A 21,551-nucleotide genomic window follows, 5' to 3' on the forward strand; every position below is an offset into this window, starting at 1 on the left:
TGTTTACAATTATATTTTTATTTTATTTTTTAAAACATATAAAATGCTTATAGAAAAAAGACCATTCTTTCAAGTTTGACATTTTTCTTAGACACATGGCATCATTTTTTTAATGTTCTCCATCTAAAACATGTGTTTATGGTACAAAATCCTACAGTACAAAGTACTTATATAAAAAAATGAAGGTGGTTTAACTTGTTAGGACTGTAGCACTCATGAGTAATACAGATCTGTTGCTCTGAAACAGATATTACAAATAAATATATGGTTAGACATTAGAAAGTCCTAGAAATGATTACTAATGGTAAGGCTTTTTATTTAGATGAGTTATTTACCTTGTTAGAGAGGAGCCTCAGAGAAATTATTCACTCTTAGGACACACAGGCTCACCCTTAGGAATAAACCAGACTTCATTGTGTCTGTTCACAATCTTCATTGGGCTGCAAAACACACACACACACACACACACACACACACACACACACACACACATACACACACAGACACAAGAATAAACATAAGAAATGAAGACATTACAGAATGTAATTGGCAGAATGGAGGTATCATTTGGAAGCTAAGCGCACCTGTTAAAGCCGACATTATAATAATACTCCGTCTCATATGTAGCCTGTACATTGTCCAGCGATGTCTTTAGACTCTGAGCCTGTAATTTGGACACGACTGACATCATCCAGCCCCCGTAGCTTCTGACGTACACTTTCATATCCGGAGTGTCTGTGAAGTATATCTGCAAATAAATTGAATTCAAGATCATTAATAAAGGGGCTGGGGATCCTTTCAGTCCAGTAGAATATCCCAGAGACTCACAGATGGATCAGTAGGTTTGGGTGGGTTGGCCTGGTAGTCGGAGGGCAGGAGGAAGCTGAGAACATAGACTGATGACTGCCACATGCCCGCACTCGCATTGACTTTAATGATGACTGGTGCAGTCATGTCAATCTTAGCACCTAGAAAATGAGGCATATTATTTGATTACAAGGGCGAATCTCACAAAACTTGTCAAGAACTCACCCTAGCCATAAAACCCCTAAAATCAAAATGAATGCACAAAATTATGCACATCTACCGCCTCCAATTTGCATTTCCATAATGCAAATAAACAAACAAATACACTGTAAAAAATAAAAATAAAAAAAAAGATCAATAAGTTATGACAACATGTTTTTACAACTCATCAAAATAAATTAAGCAATTTTCAACTTTATAAGTTATACAAGATTAAACTCCTTTTTTAAAAACAGTTTAATGTAATTTAAGTTGAAATGACTTAAATTTTTAAGTATAACCAACTTGGATGTTTAAGGCAGCATCTTTTTTAGGCCTACAGGGTAAATAAAAATAAAATGATTTCCATTTATATAATGTGAAAAAGTAATGCTATATTGTAATGGTAGCTATTTGTAGGCTACATCACTGTATTTGAAGTAGTTTAATTTGTGTATTTACACAAAACACACTTACAGTAATGAGAGTAATGAGAAATATAATTTAGTATAATGGGAATTAAAATGTCTGTAAGCATTATAGTCATGTTTTTATACAAAATATCGGTGTGTTGAAATCCCTGACCCGCTGTGTTTCACTAAACGTCGGAGAGAATTATATAGGTACGCTAACGCAATAGTAGCGTTGTGTTATTTAGTGATTCGAAGAGAGCAAATTAGAGATAACGTGAGAATTATGCTGCCTTCACCTGCTATCTGTGGCAAAAAAAAAAAAGTAAAGTAGGAAACTGAATGCATATTAAAGGGATAGTTCACTCAAAAATGTTGTTCCAACATTTGTTCCACGTTTCTTTCTCCTGTTGAACACAAAAGAAGATATTTTGAAGAATGTCGGTAATCAGACAGTTGATGGATCCATTGACTTCCATTGTATTTTTTTCCTGCCATGGAAGTCAATGGATCCATCAACTGTCTGGTTACAAACATTCTACAAAATATCTTCTTTTGTGTTCAGCAGAAGAAATAAACTCATACAGGTTTGGAACAACTTGAGGGTCAATAAGTAATTTCATTTTTGGGTGAACTATCCCTTTAATTAAAGCGATACTCCCTCCCCCCAAAAAATATACTCCACCCTGAAAATTCATTCATCATTTACTCAACCTTAGTCCCAGGTGTACATATATGGCTATATTTCTTCAGAAGAACCAAAGTGAACACAAATTATAGCTGACCTGAGGTGATGGTTTACATTTTGTTGTTGTTTTTTTAAAGTTTAAAATATTACTTTTTTTTTTTTGCACACACGTCGTTTTACTTCAGATTCATCAATCCGGATCATATTGATTCCTGTCTGTTCACTTTGTGTGTGTGTGTGTGTTTTTTTTTTTTTTTTTTTTTTTTTTAAGTGACAACCTTGGGGTCCCATACACTTGCATTATATGGACTCACATAATTGATTACTTTTCTAAAACCCTTTCTTTGTGTTCATCTGAAGAAAGAAAGTAACATACATCTGGGAAGGCATGACGGTAAATGAGGGAATTTTCATCTTTTTGGTCCCTACAATATAGTGATGTCAGGTTTTAAAGACATTTGCTCCCCCACGACGTATATAAAATCTAATCAGCAGAAACTCACCAGCCTCATTTTCTCCGGTGATGTATTTAAAAAGTTTCCTGAACGCTTTTGGAATCGCAATATCCATGAAATAGGATTCAGCTTCTGCGGTCACCCACTTAACAGCACCATAGTGACGCACCTGTAGGAGAAGATTACTTCATCTCATTACCATGACCCGGTTGATGTGTTTGAGCTTGTCATTTCATTTCTAGCCATATACTTCATGCTCTAATTTTCATTCTATCTTGTATCTCACCTCGTAGTCCTTTCCGGCACAAACCAAGTCATACAGCAAGCACTCTTTCGTCTCAGTGCAGAAACTATCACTAGTGGATTCACTGCGATGTGGAAACAAAATACATTAAATATATGACACTAGTGCACATACAGTAGTGTTTTTGGTGTAGACAGCAAAAGGGATTAAACATGAATCTCACCCAACTCTTGCATCTACAGTCAATGCAAAGAGCAGCACGGTCACCCCTGTCAGGCAAATCCTTTAAACATTCAAAAACAGACAGAATTAGGTTTCATTTAGGGTACTCTAGTAGTCAGACAATAAGTTCAGCTGTGTAAAAGTGTCAGTACTTACATGTTATCGAGTCTTGTAACTTCAGGCTGCGAAGAGAGGAAGCGTGTGCACGTGAGCCTGCAGGCTCTTATTTATACATGTAATGTTATGAAATCTGTTCCCTCCTACTGGACACACCCCGACCCTGCAGTGATATAAGCATGTTAAGTAAGAGAGTATCATCCACTAGGGACAGTATTTCATTTTTTTTTTTTTCTAGCCTTGTTGTGGTTGAAAGTTCTTTTGAATTGATTACATGATTGTCAAATGCAGCCATGTGCAATATTTAGAAATGTCACGTTTTCAGTTTATCCATACAGCACTGTGGATTGATTGATTGTCCTTTCACATACATCTGATGACGTTGGTCGCATTTATATGTAATGGATAATTTGTGATTATGTACTCAGAAAACAGTTTTTTTTTGGTTTGTTTGTTTAGGGAATAGATGAAATAAGCAAACATAACCTTTGACCGCAGACTGACCACAGCTCTGTTCATGATTTTGAAAGTCATCCAGATGTTTAAGTAGGCTAAATGTCAATATTGCTTAACTTCTTGGAGTAGAAGAGGAATTTTTTTTTTCAGGTGACAAACTGCAACTTTATGCCTTTAATAAATGCTTGTTAGCCCATATAGACAGTTCTATAAATGCAAATATTTTTGCTTTACTGTCTCTTTAAGGACATCACATTTCATGGTATTGATGTTATAACTTGGCCAAGTAACTATAGCGTACACAAAACTTTAGACCTCGTTTCATGGTCACACAGAGATCTCTTGGGGAAAAAAGTTCAGGCTGCATTCAAAGGTTTAGCTGTTAGGAAACTATTGTTCGTCTCATGTTGTTTAGTCTTGATGCTATCGGATATCTTTTGTTTAGGGTTTATTATGGCTTTGGGTGTAGCTGGGTGTCTTGTTTCATGAATTGTTCAGGTCATCATACATCAAAAGAGTTCATTCCACATCTGTTATGGTTATTTGCCAATGTAATCATGCAAAGACAACATTATCCAAAGTTATGATGTAATACTAAAGACAAAACTATTCTCATTCTAGATATTTTTATTTTAGTTTGACACATTAATGGTTTAAACACATTAAACCCCAAAAATGAGTTTGCCATGAAACGCTTATGTATAACAGCTTGTTTCATAAGGCTTACATAACAGCAAACCTGTTTTATTAATTACGAGTGGACTGCTTTTTTCGTTGAATGCCTCTATTTTGATAGTTGTGTGAAGAGTGTAATCTCTGACAAAACAGGTTTTGAGAGAAATGTAGACTTAGGAAAAACAAAGATAGCCCATTAGGCATGTGGAAATTGACTATTGGAACACTCTGTTCTTAGGTGTCATATCATGTAATTTTAAGATTATTCTCAGGTGTGGCTTATGAATCCTTTGATATGAACCTAACAATGGCAGAACAAACCGATCACTAGTCATGTGAGAGGGAAATATACTGATTTAAATATGGTGGAAATCAAAGGAGAAGTTGTAATTAGTGAATGAGTGACGTTAAAACACAAAATCTGGACTTGTCTGTTCAAATCAGCTATGCGATAAACATATCAGTGCTGTTGAATGCTTGATTCCTATTGTTTGTTGAATCGGTTAGGGTTAGTTTCATCTGTATGGCTGAGAGAACCTAATGCTCACACTCTCTCTCTCACACACACACAGCTTCATGTTTTGGCAAAATCACTACCTCAAGCTGTGCATTAACTGATCCATAATTTAACGGTCCATCGTCAATCATTCCTTATTTTGATTGTTTTACCTGAATTGTTTGGTGTGTGTTCATACAGCCTGCATTGCATGACATATGTCAATATTCAGGCTGCTTACACCTTTGAGTGAATCATTTGAAAGAGCATGTTTCGTTCAAAGCAACAAGTGAAGCGACGTCAGTCCTTTACACTGATTTCCGCTGCTGTCTCAGCTGCTGCTGTCAGAGTCTTCGTCAGACTCTTCCTCAATGTCATCTAGAATGAGCTGGTCGATGCTTTCTATCAGACTGCCCTGACTCAGACAGGTGTTGACAGTGGATCCGCTGCTGATGTGAGCGGGGCTGGGGAACACCACGCGTGGCTTTCTGTTCTTCTGTCTGCTGTGCGGGTGAACGCATTCGGTACCAGGCACATGGGGCTCTAGATAGGACAAACATGCAGCTGGTCATACACATGCAGTTCTGCTTAAAAAAACCCCTTAATATTCAAAATCAACATGAAATAGCATTCAAAACCCATTTCACTTCCATAACGAGGTCTAAAAGTCTGATCATTTTAATGTAAACCTGTAAATAAATATTTTTTAGGAGTCGGAACCATTTTAAACTAAGAAATATTATAATATGAAATAGATTAGATTCTATTTCACAAATATTGTGGCCACCAATAGTATTTCGTTCCCATGTTTTTGTAAATCGTGGCTCGGTTGTACTAATCATTTTGATTTAACTAAATCAAGGGAACAAATTATTAGAATGTGGTAATGAGTTACTACAACGAGAGAACAAGTCAATAAAACGAGGGAATGATTTCTTAATTAATGGCCACAATATATATACTTTTTCCGCCTGTATATTTATGATGTTCATCATGTGAGTTCTTTGTACAGAAGAAAATATGTTCTTCCTTTCACTGAAGCTCAAGGGTTATTCTCAAATCATGCTGGAGAACATGATCATCATGTTTGACACAAACTTGTAAAGTTCAAACTTGTGACGGTCTTCATTGGCTGCCCACGAACAGCGTCTACTTTGCCACGCCCTCAAACCCTGTGGTTGTAGCTGAGGTCTGGAAGAGTTTGGTTCATGTTGTCGAGAAGACGCTGTTTTCTGTGCTGCCAAAGCAAATCCACTTTGCTGCACTTCCAAAGGATGAGGACTCGAATTGATAAGGTTAAACCGACTCCATCGTTACTGTTCGTATCCCTGTGTATCAAGTGCTGAGAAAGATACGCAGCTGAAATTCAGATATGCTAATGAGCATTTTGCTTCGTGTTCTGTAAGCGGTCGACGAATCACAACAGACTGGGCCGTCTGACCAATCAGAGCAGAGGAAGCTCTCGGAAAGGAGGGGTTTAGAGAGACTGAATTCGAGCAGCTTCAGACACGCTGAGAAAAGAGGTGATGTGCCATGTACATTATGAGAAAAATAAAGTGTTTTTTTGACCGTGGATGCATGTAAACTTATTGAAGCAGACCTTCAAAACAAAATTAGGAACCTTTAAAATAGCATAAAAGGGACACTGTGCAAGACCTCTAGTGATCATTGTGTCAAACAGCATCTTATTACCCATTCGATTATAACAGTCTTCAGCAAGGCAGCTGTGCTGATTTCTTTGTCTAGGCCCAGGTATCATGCCCCTCCTCCTTGGTGGAAGAATCTTAGAGGGGAAAATGGCTGAGCGACAGCCGTAACAAGGGGAACGTCCATCCATCCGACCAAAACCCCTAACAGAAACATTAAATGTTAATACAATACTGATCATGCAGGAAAAAAAAAAAAAAATCGATGTTTAAAACTGAAAAAAAACCCCACACACACACACTTACTACACATTATACTATACATAAAGTTAAAGTCTTACTTGAAGGCCCGAGCGCAGTTTGGACAGTTAAACTCTGCTATACCCCACATTTTTTCGGCTGGGACAGGGTCATACTTCTTCTTGCATCGATGACAGCGCGACACCTATAACAAGCCAAGTGCACACCGATAAATGCTAAACATTTTCAATTTTTATTCCAATTTAGTTTAGATCATGACATGTCTGAGCTGTGACTGGGAACAGCTGAGGCTGATTTAAGCTTTTAAGATGCGTTCAGACGTCATACCCTTTTCCTCTGAGGCACACGTCGCCACCAGTCCCTGTCACATGACTCGCAGGCAAACTGATGTAAGACAGAAGGGATCTGGTTTGCTTGCGCCAGGTCAAACATTCGTTTGTTCTCTTCTGTTAATGGCAGAACCCTTAGACGTTCCCCAAGCTCCTGCAAGCATGTCTGTGCATGTTAGTTCACACTGCTTAAGTTACACGAACGCTTTTTTTAGTATTCAATTTGGTTTAATTCGTACAGTTTATTATTTAAGTAAACAATGCACAGAAACTAACCGTTATATCCTTATCATCATCATCGGGTTTTTCCTTTTCCTTTCCCTGAGCCTAAAGTGGAACAGGAGTGATGCGGTAAGACTACAGTGTAACATGATGTTTCATTTGTCCTGTAAATCCACATCCGAATAGGAAAACGCCTTCTTACTTGTGCTGATGGTCTTGCACCAGAGGATCCAGATGACTTGGCAGGTTTTTCTTTCTATAAATTTTTGATCATCACATCTTGACTATCACCATTATACGATTAAAAACTGTAAGCAGCTATAACTGGTACTTTCATTTTCAGAAATCATGTAACATAACATTAAGATTGTTTACAGGGCTTTCAGAGATGGTTGGGATTACCTTTTGTTTTTCATCAGCTTTGAGTTTCATAATCACATTCTATATGAGAGCAGAAAATGTGTTAATGAGTAACAGGATTATAAAGGATTATAAATACAGTAACCCCAGTAAGTATATGAACACTTAAAGGTAGGGTAGGCAATTTTCAGAGAGGCTAGCAATAGCGAGCTAGCTTTGAAAGCAAGATCCAACTCTCCCTTCAGAGCGTCTCCAAAGCCACGCCTTCTTCAAAACACATGAACACACACTACCTCATGTCTCAAAGCACGTAACATTTCAATAATAATGAACATAAAGAGCTCTGACCTGTACCACCTGACTGCTGAAGATTCATTTCGGCGTTGATAGTGTTGCCATTGAAACGCATAAATTTGAGTCACAAACCGCTCCTCCGAGTATAACGTCACGGGTTTCCAAATTACAGTAGTTATGGCGTGAACGCAGCATAAGCTGGTTGTTTTGGTTCAGGAGGAACTGTAAGGCCGTGTGTCCACCAAAGCGTTTTTAGCCAGCTGAAAACGCTGGGCGCTCTGCTGAAAACGCCTAGCTGTGGGCGCTTGAGAGCATTTTGGCAGCGCAGCATTTTTTTCAGTTGAGACACTTCGCTTGTTATGATACAGAATATCCACGAAAGTGTTACTAGTATCTCAATTCACACATATGTTGTGTTTCTGTGTTGATTCTATATTAAAATGTCGATCCAATGTAATGTATTTTCTCTGGCTCTTGTTTTAAAGTTTTTTTTTTCCCATTATTATGCTTGTTGTTGTCATCTGTTGAAGTTGTGCAAGCAGAATGTTGCGGTTGGTCGGTGTGGTCTTAGTCCCGCCCCTCCTCCACTGTGATTGGACGGTTGGGTAAAAAGTGACAGTGATGAGCGCTGCGTTTTACCCAAAGTTGAACATTCTTCAACTCTCGACGACCTGTAAAAAACGCTGAGTCCCCGGGCGCTTCAGCGTGAAAAAAACGCTCAGCGCCTCGCTGCGCTCATGGCGTTTTAAAAACGCGGCGCTCCCATTGAAAACAATTGAAAAAACACGCCAGCCGCGTGAAAAAACGCTTTGTGGACACACGGCCTAAAAGGCAGCTGCTGTTTCGGTCGCGGTGCTCGTGACTGACGTCTGTCTAACTCTGTATAGCATGAAACATGTTGATGACGCGTGATGTCTGCGTGAGCAGGTGCATGGAGGTATGGAAATACAAACGCTCACAGGCAGGTGGGACATCGTACCGTTGCATTCGGACCGAATGCAATGATTGGACAAACATTCCACAGACAATATATATATATACTGTATATATACACACATACATGCATATAAATACATTTAGACCACTTAACATAGTGATTGCTATCAGGTTGTGAAGAGACTTTAAACCAACATAACAACAAATGTTTCTGGAACAAAGCACCTCCCCTGCCTTTAAGTCACATTTAAAATGAATGAATTTCTTTGCATTACAAAAACAATCACATTCATGTATTTTAAGCAATGTCCAAATACTTTTTTGCTTCAAAATACACCTACAAACTTTTTCCATAAATTTCCATAATGTTCCTAATGTCATATGCAACATACCTTAGCTACAGGGTCATTATTCAAAGCTGACTTGTCTTCCTCGTCCAGCTCTACACATAAAAATGCATGAAATAAATGAGGTGTGGAGTCGACACAAACTAAAAACACAGAACTAGACTATTGCATAAATAGAACTTGCATAAATGGTAGAGTGAGTGCGGGCAAATGCAGTAATACACTTATGAGACATGGTTCTCAAGAGAAAAGGTTTGCACTTTACCCCTGTCATTATCTGCCATTAGGGCGACACACATTGCAACCATACGATGGTTGTTCCCATAGCGTCGCATGAGTAATACAGCCTTATCAATTTCAACAAGACCATGAAACTTCTCCCTCAGTCGCCTCGTACTTTTTTCCAACTGCATAAGGAGAGAAAACGTATGCAATTACTTCTTTATTTGAATCAGTTGCCCTATTAATTCAAAGGCGATTTTATGCAGGAAAAACGTTTTATAATAAACGTAATAACCTATATTGTATGCAATATGCACAGTGATTAAGGAAGTTGCACTGCACCGTACTTCCTTTAATAGCATTATGTATTGTCTCAAATAAAATAGCATTCGCTTTGTCTTTATTGTCAGAATAATGAATACTATACCTCTACTTCTTCACGCATTTGACTCATCTCGTTCAGTGTTCGGTTTTCGTATCAGTAACAGGGCTAGACCTCTTTTAGTGTTGCACCGTTTCCTTCAGCGCTTTCAGTCGGTTAGTTAGTCTGATCACTTTCGGTTTGGTCAGAAATACCACAACATGACCACTAGAGGCCGCCACAGTACAGCTGTAAACCGAGCACAAATAAGAGCACTTTGACTGGCAAAGTGTAATACTGAATACAGAACCTTATTATACTAGTACTCGTACTACTTTTACCTTATCTTTCTATGGCAAAAACAGTAAGAGTAGTATGCTATTAGTTTGCGGTTCTGAATTCAGCACAAGATTTCGATTCATCACAGTGATTCAAAGACAACATCCTCAGAGTCCTATCATGCGCCTGTTTAGTAGCCTAATCGTGGCAGATTCACTTAAGACATAGAACATTTTTAAATCTTAAGTCAGGAAATTTCTGTAATACAGCCACTGGGTTACTAAAAAGAATAATTCTGATTTGCTTAATGATTCACTAAATCAATTAGCCTATAGCTGCGTCCCAATTCAGAGGCTACATTATTCAGATGGATCCTTCGCTGCCTTGCCTACCCCAGAATTCATTGCACGCCAGAGATCTTCAATGATCCAATTAAACTACTATAAGCAAAAACGACTTTAGATAAACATAATTTTTTCATCATTAAAAAAAAAAAAAAAAAAAAAAACTCTATATTTCTACTACTGTATTATTGCATCATTTAAACTTTTGTTTCCTATATTATTGTTATTTCTACTGTGTAATTCCTATGTCTGCACTATCTGTACTTTTCTTCTGCACTGGAAGCTCCTGTCACCACATACTTGGCAGGACAGCTGAAAGGTTTGCTTGAGCTGCGCCCTCTACTGTACAGGAGTAACTTTGCATTTCCTTCAACCTGAGGCTTATTCATTTCACTTTTGGTGTGAGTGTGCCATTACATTCACATTTCTTATTATTAAAACCAAAAACGCAAACCCAGCCCATGTAAAAAAAAAATGTATGCAAAAGTATGCATTACTTTAACATAAAAAGTAACAAAGTAACGCAATTAGTTACTTTTTTAGGCAGTTTGTATCGTATTACTTTTAAAATTAACTTCCCGCAACACTGAATATTATTGGTGTTATTATTATTATTATGTTGCTGTATAGTCAATGACTTCAAATCCCAGGGTTCTCTGAACACAAACGCGATCTCTGCAAAATGACTGATCACAGACTCTCATGCAGAACTCCGGGTGAAAGGAGAGTTTGTGGACGAGAAGAGTCGGACTGTCAGCAGGACACAGGTCTGTTACTGTACATGCTGCAAACAACGCTCGGTTTAGTTGCATTCAGTAAGTACGTCCCAGAACACTTCAAACAGGTTTAGTCTGAAGTTTATGCTTGTGTAGCTCATGTTTCTCATGTTTTGTTTTTCACGCACTGCGAATAACTGTCACGGTCATTTTTGAATGCTTCATATTAAAACGTGACGAGTTTTATAAAACGCACAACTTGAGATGTGAAATCGCATCACAGCGCTAGTGCATTGTAATTGACCAGTTAAAACTAGCGCATGAGACGCGCGCGCTCCAAGTGCTGAGAAAATCCGATTAAGATTAAATCTGTAGAGCAGAAACCCTTCAGCGTGCTCTACAGTTAGTAAGCATATGTGACACTTGGCTATATTTTACAGTTACAGTGTTACTCACTTAAACTAAGCATTGCATCATTTTGTGGAGTTGCTTGTAGGGTAAGTTTTTTATTATTATTAAATGTGTCTATTTTTAATTTGGTAATTTCATCTGAATATCAACATTTGTGAGATTTAGTCACCTGAAACAGTTTTTAGGTTAATTGATCTAATTTTGTGTCTCTGGAAAATAGTGATTTATGACATTGCATTGTTGAATTGGCCCATCAAAGTTTTTGTCTATTTGTTAATGAGGGATTTGTGGACGCTTAAAGAAAACTTACAAGTATACTTGCAGTATAAAACTACTAAACTAGTTTACTGAGAGAACACTTCAAAGTGTACTTTCATAAACAAACAAAACTACTACTAATATACTTATAAATTCGCAAGTAATATACAGATGAAGTGCAAATGAGAAACATAGTTTACTACTGTTACACTTATAGTACACTTAAATGTACTTTTATGCACTAAAAAGTGGGCCAGTTTAGTCCAAAGCCATATTGAAATAGAACACTTACAAGTTTACTACTAGTACATTGATACTAGTATACATACTACAAAAAGTATACTTAAAATATACTTAAACATTACTTAAGTATACTTCATCAAATTAACTTCAATTATACTTATTTTTCGTAAGGGAAGTTTACTGCTTTTATTATGATTTCAGACTAGAGATCAGCGTTGAGAGAAAGGAATGGGGACACGGAAAGTTTTGGTGACAGGATGCTCCTCTGGAATTGGTTTGGCGGTGGCTGTCCGTCTCGCAAAAGATAAGTTAAGGCGCTTCAAAGGTAAGAAGACTGCATATGAATGTTAAATATACCCCCTAAAATCTTATTATGATGCCAGTGCATCAGGAAGGAGAATTATAAATATAAATATTTGAATCAAAGTTTCATAAAATGACATATTTGTACGTATAAACCCTCTGTCAGTCGCTAGTGCGCCTCTTGAGGCCAGTGGTTTACTCGCACAGCTCTTCACTAGCTGGCCTCCGTTACATATGTACTGTACATTAACTAATGATCAGATAAGTGTTCTGTTATGTAATAATGTCACTTAAAGTGCTACTATTGATTCTGCTTGAATTAGTTGTGGCCACCATGAGGGACCTGGATAAGAGAGAAGCTCTGGAGACAGCAGCCGGAAAGACACTGAACAGATCCCTGGAGATCCGACAGCTGGATGCCACCTGTGAGGACTCCATCAGAGAGTGTGTCAACGGCTTGTCAGATCGACGAGTGGATGTGTTAGGTGAAATCCACAGTTTCCTTTTCAACAAATATTTCTGAGCAATGCAGCTTTATAAACAGTAGCTCAGTGTCTTTTGACTTGACTGTAAGTATATGGTCTTTTCCGTTTAGATGATGTAAGATTTACAGCAAAAATAGTTGATCTCCTCATAGCTTATTTTAAAACGAATATTTTATGAATTATACCATAATATCAGGAATATTCCTCTTTGATTTGAGTCACATGTATCACTTGTATCAGCAAGGGTCCTATGATGATTTTGACAGTTTATGTGATAATTTTTTTAACTTGCCAAAGCCTATTTTTTGGGGGTGTAACAATACCCTCATGTCATGATACGATACTATCGCGAGCCAAAATAAAGAAGAGGGTTATATTATAATAATTACTTCTAAGACATATGGGAACAAGTTAACAAAGTATGTACTGAAATACAGAAAAAAATCTAATACAGAATTATGTTAGACACATTTACTTTGCTCTCGGGCACCGACTATAATGTACACCCTTTTTTACTGGTAAAATCAGACATTATTTTGGCATTATCAGGACTCACAAATGCATTATTATACAGTATATTCAACATTAAATATAGTAGTTTAATGTAGTACTGTTACTGAAATGTCATATTTCTTATTTTTTCCAGTTCTAAACGTAAAGTGATCAAAAATGACTATTCCCAAACTTTATTAGTTCATACAAAAATTAAAATTCTCTCTTCATTTACTCACCTACGTCATTTACGCCTCCATTTAAACGTCCGTGTTTACTACAATATCCATCCATCCATCCATCTTCTTCCGCTTATCCGGGGCCGGGTCGCGGGGGCAGCCCTGCCGGAGTCCAACATGCACCGGGAACAAGTCTGACTTACTGCCGGCAATGCGAACCAAGCTCCTGCTCCGGTCGTACAGGGACCGGATAGCCCTTAGCAAAGGGCCCCGAACCTCATACTCCCAGAGCACCCTCTACAGGACGCCGCGAGGGACACTGTCGAATAGGGCTGGGCGATATGGAGCAAAAAATATATCTCGATATATTTTGCTATATCTCGATATACGATATATATCTCGATATCTTTACAGGAAAAATAACCCCCCAAAAACTACTGCAAAAACAAATATGCCAAATACCACAAAGTCTTTTTTTATTGACGTGCAAATAGGTAGGCAGTTCATGTAGGAACAAAGTGCTTCTGCGACATTTAAAAAAAAAAAAATCCCTGTATACAAAAATAATAATTTAACTGTAAAATAAAGGAAGAAATAATACATATTGCACTATTTTAAATAAACCTGTATAGAAATATCATTACTAATTTTGGCAAATAAATAAAAAAAAATGCCATATATCCCCCCAAAACTGCACAACTGTAGAGTAAAACATTAATTAAAAAAAAAGTGATAAAAATGCATCTAAAAATTGACATGATTGTTACAAAATCACACTGTCTGGGGCCTCTGGAGAACTCAGAACAACTGCTAGCATAAAGTTTAAGGTAAAAATAACTGCCATTAAATTACAGTATCTTACTACTATGCAATTAGATAAACTGTTCATTCATTACATCACTTTACCTCTGTCTTTATCCACCTTTATCCTCTTCTCTTCTTTTTGACACTGTATATAGCAGAATAGGTAACTTAGGCTAATGCTAATTTATAATGTGTCATGTAAATTCGGCCATCCGTCACAATCAGGAAACTTTCACCGTGTCTAGACCTTGCGCGAGCTGCCAGGCCCGTTTCTACAGGGGAGCATGTTAAGTGTGAGTGTGTTAAGCGCCCTCAAACAAAAGCAATGCGGCGAGAGGCGACGCTACACAAAAAATTACCAACAACAACTGATCGCGCGCGCGCTGTTTCTGACGCACTTCAAGCACTCGCTGGGCGGGGAAAGATTGATGTGCCTGACCGGACTCGGGGGACTTGGTTGAATGAGACAACACGCGAGGGGAGGGGGAACAAAAGCAAGGAGGCGGAGGAGGGCGGGGGCGAGCGCGAGCACAGCACAGAGAAGGCAAACAAGCAAATTGGCGAAATCAGAATTAAATATAAACAATATATCGATATATACAATATGTCAAAATCCATATCGAGTTTAAAAAATATCTCGATATATCGTAAATATCGAGATATCGCCCACCCCTACTGTCGAATGCCTTCTCCAAATCCACAAAGCACATGTGGATTGGTTGGGCAAACTCCCATGAACCCTCCAGCACCCTGTAGAGGGTATAGAGCTGGTCCAGTGTTCCACGACCGGGATGAAAACCACACTGTTCCTCCTGAATCTGAGGTTCTACTATCGGCCGTATTCTCCTCTCCAGTACCCTGGCATAGACTTTCCCAGGGAGGCTGAGAAGTGTGATCCCCCTGTAGTTGGAGCACACCCTCCGGTCCCCCTTCTTGAAAAGAGGGACCACCACCCCGATCTGCCAGTCCAAAGGTACTGTCCCCGACTGCCACGCGATGTTGCAAGACAGCCCCACAACATCCAGAGACTTGAGGTACTCGGAGCGGATCTCATCCACCCCCAGTGCCTTGCCACCGAGGAGTTTCTTGACTACCTAGGTGACTTCAGCTTGGGTGATGGACGAGTCCACCTCTGAGCCCCCAGCCTCTGCTTCCTCGATGGAAGATGTGTCGGTGGGATTGAGGAGATCATCGAAGTATTCCTTCCACTGTCCGATGACATCCCCAGTTGAGGTCAACTGTAAACAGCGTTGGTAGGACACTGCTTCCCTCTCCTGAGGCGTGAACGGTTTGCCAGAATCTCTTCAAGGCCGACCGGTAGTCCTTCTCCATGGCCTCAACGAACTCCTCCCAAGCCCGATTTTTTGCCTCAACAACCACCCGGGCTGCAGTTCGCTTGGCCTGCCGGTACCCGTCAGCTGCCTCAGGAGTCCCACAAGCCAGCCAGGCCCGATAGGACTCCTTCTTCAGCTTTACGGCATCCCTTACTTCCGGTGTCCTCCACCGGGTTCGGGGATTGCCGCCTCGACAGGCACCGGAGACCTTGCGGCCACAGCTCCGAGTGGCCGCGTCGACAATGGAGGTGGAGAACGTGGTCCACTCGGACGCAATATCTCTAGACTCCCTCGGGATCCGGTCGAAGCTCTGCCGGAGGTGGGAGTTGAAGCTCTTTCTGACACAATATTACTACAATATGTGCATTGTAAATCTCTCAGGTTTCATAAAAAAATCTTCATATGTGTTTGAAAGATGATCGAAAATCTTATACGTTTGAAACGACATGAGGGTGAGTACATGATGACAGTATTTACAATTTATTACATATTTATTACCCAAAGGTGAACTATAATTTATAAAGTAAGTACAGTAAGCTGAGTCTTGGATAAAACTAACTATATTGCGAATCATATCGTTTACATCATGATACGTATTTTTAAATATTACGATATCTCGATATAACAATGTATCATTAATGTATCATACTATTTTTACTAGATTTGTTGCTGACTAATCATAATCCCAGACTTTAACATTTCTAAAACAATTTAATAAAATTACAGTTAAACTCTGTTCTGTCTATTTTTTTCACACACACGTATGGTGTACCTACTGAACCTTTTGTTTTAAAGGGAAATTCTGTCATCGTTTACGCATCCTCATGTCGTTCCAAACCTAAATGATTTATTTTTCTTCTGCAGATGATATTTTGAAGAATGTTGGTAACCAAAGAGTTTTGATTTCTATTGACTTCCATCCAAAAAAATATCTTCTTTTATGTTCCACAGGTTTGAAATGACACGAGGGTGAGTAAATGATGACAGATTTCTTTTTCTTTTCTTTTGGCTGAACTATCCCTTTAAACTACACACTGCAAAATGCTTTGAACAATCTTCCACATCCTGCTTGTCTGAGACTCAACCGCTCTGTTTTGTAGTGAATAATGCCGGTGTGGGCGTGATTGGTCCTTTGGAGTGCCAGAGTGTAAGTGCTATGCAGGAACTCTTCAACACTAACTTCTTTGGCCTGGTGAGACTGGTGAAGGAATTGCTGCCTGATATGAAGCGACATCAGAGTGGACACATCGTAGTGATGAGCAGCGTCCTGGGAATCCAAGGTAATACCACATATCTCAGTTATTATAAGCAGTACACGTTAAATGCACACGTTTTACCTTTACGGTACACTGTTATTTTCAAAGTGCTCTTTTTTTTTTTCAGGACTACTTTTCAATGATGTATATGCTGCCTCCAAATTTGCTGTTGAAGGTTTTTGTGAGAGTCTTGCTATGCAAGCTATGAAGTTCAATGTCAAGTGAGTACACAGATATAATGCTGTGTTAAAGGAGAACTCCGGTCAATTTTAACATTGAGCTCATTTTTTTGTAAATTTGGAGTGCTGTCAGTACAGAGAACAACGACAAAAATCGGTGTTGCCTACACCGTGTTATCCTCTTTTTAAAATTTGCACCCTGTTGACTTCAATGGGGCAAGTTTTAAACCTGCTTTTAGCCTCTTAACATCCTTAATGTGAACACAAGTGCACAGCCATGTGAGTGATTCCTTCAGAGTGAACACGGGTGAATCTGACTGCAGTAGATGTGAAAGATATTAATAAAAATGATAATAATTCAGCCAGCGCTCATACCTGTATTTACATCCTGTTTTCGGTCGAAGTCCACAGTAGTCGATTGTCGAGTTCGCGCAGTTAGTTAGTTACCTATGATCACGCGCGTGAACTCGACAATCGACTACTGTGGACTTCGACCGAAAACAGGATGTAAATACAGGTATGAGCGCTGGCTGAATTAACTTCATTTTTATTCATATCTTTCACATCTACTGCAGTCAGATTCACCCGTGTTCACTCTGAAGGAATCACTCACATTGGCTGGGCACTTGTAATGACACATCAAGGATGTTAAGAGGCTAAAAGCAGGTTTAAAACTTGCCCCATTGAAGTCAACAGGGTGCAAATTTTAAAAAGAGGATAACACGGTGTAGGCAACACCGATTTTTGTCGTTGTTCTCTGTACTGACAGCACTCCAAATTTACAAAAAATGAGCTCAATGTTAAAATTGACCGGAGTTCTCCTTTAACTAGACAAAATCAGAGAGAAAAAAAAACATTATTTGTGGATAATATTTGTCAAGAAAATATGGAAAAAAATGGTTAAGTTTATTACACTAGTGTGCTACTGTATAATATTTAACCAGGAAGCTTGTTTTGAAATGCTTTTATATTGTAAAAAATGGTGTTACACACTTTTGGTGTTCCCGGTCAAAAATGACCGGACTACAAAAAGTAGCTTATAAATCTCACGCCATACTATATTATCACCAAATATTGGATTCAAACGTGTTTTCTTTCAATTAAGACAGGTTTCGTATTTATTTTTGAAACTGCTTGACTTTTTTGGGCAAAAGAAATCTTCTCTGGGTCAAAATGACCCGAACACAACATAAGAGTTAAAAACAATCACAGCATACCGGGAATGCATTGTAGGGTTAAATACACTACACATGGTTACTTAATTTTTATAGATGTAAAAACATTCATGCATTGTAAGTGTGTCTTATATACAACTCCCACAGGATGACTTTAGTGGAGCCAGGCCCAGTTGTAACTGAGTTTGAGAAGAAAGTGTATGAGGAGGCAGAGAAGATGGACCTGTCAGAGGCTGATGAAGAGACAGCTCAAATCTTCCGTCAGATCTACCTGCCATACTCACGCAGAGTTTTTCATGCGATCGGGCAGACACCTGAGGAGGTGGCAGAGGTGAGAGTGTGGATGGGCTGTTCTTTTAGTAGTTGAGGCTCCCTGTTATAAATGAGTGACATGAAAATGTCTCATTGCTTACAGCAAACTTTCCAGCTGATTGTGTCCAAGAATCCTCCATTTCGTCATCAGACCAACCGTCTGTACATGCCACTGACTGCCATGAAGCACGCTGACCCCACAGGGCGACTACCCATAGACGCATTCTATAAAATGATCTTCCAGCATGACCGCATGTTCAATGCTAGTCTGAGTATTATGCGCTTCCTACACAGGAGAATGGGTCAAGGTGTTGCCTAAAAATCCCTGAGGAGAGAGGATTCTGATCCACTTTACTATTGTAGCATTTTAGTGACAGTTTCACGACCCCAAAAAATGGCCGGTTCTGATTTTTTTTGCTCAATGCAAAATCATAAAATGCAACAAGCCATAGTTAGCATAGCAATAATTCTGAGACTGTGATTGGTCGCCACTTGATGTCCACTGTAAAATCTGGATCTTGCAGCGTTGTTTTAACTTTAACCTCAAGACAACAGTAATAACAATGATCAAACACATAATGTGTTGTTAGAAAATGCTGTGTATAACAGTTTAAGAGTCACTCTCCTGGTTTCACAGACAGGTTTAAGCTAGTCCCAGACTAAAATGCATGTTTGAGCTGTTTTAACTGAAAGCAACTTGCACTGAGATATCTTAAAACATGTCAGTGCCATTGTTTTGTCTCGAGATGCACACCAGTAATGTTTTTTCTAAAGCACATTAATAAAAGCTATTTAAATGTGCTAAGCCCTGAAACCAGGCCTATATTTTCAAATGTTTTCAGTAGCTAATGAAATAAAATATGAAAAACGTTAATCAATGAATGTTGTTAAAGAGACTGAAAGTGTTTAAATGTATTGAAATAGGCTTCTCCTGTGCAGGGTATAGAGGGCAGATATTGTGATGTTTGGGTTCAACAAACCCAATGATTCAACACAGCAGCACTGCTGGAGCTCTATTGGGATTCAATTCATATGGCACATATATAAATCAGTGCTGTAGTTGCTTAGCAATACATAAAAAAGTCCAACTAAATTGTAAAAAACAAACAACTGCAGCTTTTAAAAAAATGAATGCTTTTGTTCTTGTTCTTGAGAAGTCACCACCTTTGAATGCAGGTTATTTATGTGGCTAAATTAATCTCAATTATTGAGTAGATTGGGTCCATTATGTGGTTGACTAGCAACGGAGAACAACACTTGCAAACACAAACAACTGAATATCACGGTCGATGTCAGATTTTGTCTGCGTCCGAAATCGCATACTCTCTTGAGTAGGTACTTATTTTGAATAAATAGTTACTCCTCGACCGTTAAAAAGTAGGTTCTATATAGTTTGGATGTAATCTGGACACACTACATTCGTCATGTTGTCATTATCATGTGAACTACGAGCGTCAGTTGAGTCGCTTCACCTCCATTCATAAATCCTCTCCTGTGGCCTCATGGGATAAAGTGTTCATCGTTCAGCGTTCATACTGTTTTTCGCCTACTATATAGTAGGGAAGTATGTGATTTCGGATGCAGCCAGTGTGTCTATTTTCATTATAAGCATTGTGAAGTAGATGATTTGGGTTGATATTTGACAAAAAGTGTTTAGTAAGTTCATAAGTAACTATGACTAGTGGTAAAAAAAAAAAAAAAATCATTTCCCACATTGGGAGGACAATGTACAGCAAAGTAGTTGATTATCACAAAGTAAATGACTGTTATTGTTAAAAGTCTTGTATCCTCTTCTTTCCCTCGGAGGAGTTTGTTGCGATAATGACCGATTGACTGTAGCCTACGTTATCTTCTCTCTTATTCCAAACTTTACCTCTTAAATACACTTCTTTAACTCTGGAGGAAATTGGTAGCTATACATACATCTGCATGTTTCAAGTTGGACCTGCAGCTCATGGCTGTATTTTTAAGCGATCTAAAACCTACTGGATTTAGTATGCATGGAAATGTGAATGAGGTGAGAGAAAGAATAAGACATTAGTGGAATGTAGTTTCTACTGCTTTATTAGAAGTAACATATTTTACAACTTTGTAGAAAGAAACTGTGAAAAGCTGTTTATATACAATGATTTTAAACTACTTTTAAACAAGTATAGGAAATTAATAATGACGATAGAAAATATCTATGGCTGTTCTAGTTATGCAAGACCAATATAGTCACATCCTCACCTTAATAATGCTAATAAAAAAGTACATTTACTTTTTGTTCTTTTTTAGTACATAATCATTTTTTAGAAACATAAGACTTCTCATAAACAAGTAGACCTAAAAAAAAAAGGTGAAACATATTTACAGGTACTGGAATTTCAAAAATATCTGGAGAAGTGAAAGGTTATGAACAAAAGGAAGACTTATGCTTGATAAGCTAAGCTTAGTAGTACTTATGTAGAAGAACAAAGAGGTCCAGAATGTGCTCCAAAACCACCTCAAGTCTTGAAATGTGGTACATTGCTGTACACAGTATTTGTGCCAGATATTTGTCAAACCCATATGTTATGTATACATAACATAGTTTAGTGAAATGGGCACGTTTCTGTTGGTAATAGCAAGACAAATTGGAAAACACCTGTCAGTGTCGCCAAATGCAGATCTTGCAGTTGGGAATGTTACTGGGGATGAACATACGAACATGTTGCAGAAAGCCAGGGGCATCACTACATAGTAGCGTTTCCCGTCTCACGCCTTCTGACCAGACACGACAGATGTCATCGTCTAGGCTCATGGGGTGGGAACTGCTAAAGATGCAGACAACACTGCATGCTATATAACACCTCCCTGAGGAGTGACAGAGCACTAGCAGACCATTAGCAACCCCGTTAGCCCTGTACCCAACACACAACACATGCTCACAACCCAAACCAAAAGGAGCTCGAATATGATTAGACCACATGAAAATGCTGGACCTGAGGGATCAAATTACATTAAAATAAATCAACCACACTGCCTTGGCTTCGTAAGGCCCCAGAGGAAGACTT

General features: G+C 38.6%; 3 protein-coding genes across 8 annotated transcripts; 1 reads left to right on the forward strand and 2 right to left on the reverse strand.

Annotated features, from left to right (window-relative positions):
* Positions 1-3,382, reverse strand: soul5 (heme-binding protein soul5). The gene is made up of 8 exons (XM_079873788.1): positions 3,181-3,382; positions 3,026-3,085; positions 2,845-2,926; positions 2,607-2,727; positions 829-968; positions 585-748; positions 336-440; positions 1-238 (listed from the first exon to the last, which is right to left on the reverse strand). Coding segments are annotated over exons 1-7 (648 nt in total). The 5' UTR covers positions 3,183-3,382; the 3' UTR covers positions 1-238; positions 336-361.
* Positions 3,358-9,953, reverse strand: shfl (shiftless antiviral inhibitor of ribosomal frameshifting). 2 transcript variants are annotated; one of them, XM_079873765.1, is made up of 10 exons: positions 9,813-9,953; positions 9,429-9,570; positions 9,209-9,258; positions 7,629-7,667; positions 7,429-7,482; positions 7,281-7,331; positions 7,003-7,158; positions 6,756-6,859; positions 6,461-6,618; positions 3,358-5,311 (listed from the first exon to the last, which is right to left on the reverse strand). In XM_079873765.1, the coding sequence occupies exons 1-10, from the start codon at positions 9,837-9,839 to the stop codon at positions 5,100-5,102; spliced, it is 993 nt and encodes a 330-aa protein (XP_079729891.1). In that variant the 5' UTR covers positions 9,840-9,953; the 3' UTR covers positions 3,358-5,099. The 2 variants fall into 2 exon arrangements, with proteins under 2 accessions (XP_079729891.1, XP_079729892.1); XM_079873766.1 differs by lacking the exons at positions 7,429-7,482; positions 7,629-7,667.
* A 1,074-nt stretch (positions 9,954-11,027) lies between these two features.
* LOC307158525 (retinol dehydrogenase 8) lies at positions 11,028-21,181 on the forward strand. Of its 5 annotated transcripts, none has more exons than XM_079871140.1 (7): positions 11,028-11,184; positions 12,199-12,322; positions 12,624-12,797; positions 16,695-16,874; positions 16,978-17,071; positions 18,352-18,535; positions 18,620-21,181. In XM_079871140.1, exons 2-7 carry the CDS (start codon positions 12,226-12,228, stop codon positions 18,833-18,835), a joined length of 945 nt encoding a protein of 314 aa, XP_079727266.1. In that variant the 5' UTR covers positions 11,028-11,184; positions 12,199-12,225; the 3' UTR covers positions 18,836-21,181. The 5 variants fall into 5 exon arrangements, with proteins under 5 accessions (XP_079727266.1, XP_079727268.1, XP_079727270.1 ...); XM_079871142.1 differs by having other exon boundaries at positions 12,624-12,785; XM_079871144.1 differs by having other exon boundaries at positions 11,028-11,136; positions 12,624-12,785.
* The last annotated feature ends 370 nt before the right edge of the window (positions 21,182-21,551 follow it).

Source organism: Squalius cephalus, assembly GCF_949319135.1.
Source record: "Squalius cephalus genome assembly, chromosome: 1".
NCBI lineage: Eukaryota > Metazoa > Chordata > Actinopteri > Cypriniformes > Leuciscidae > Squalius > Squalius cephalus.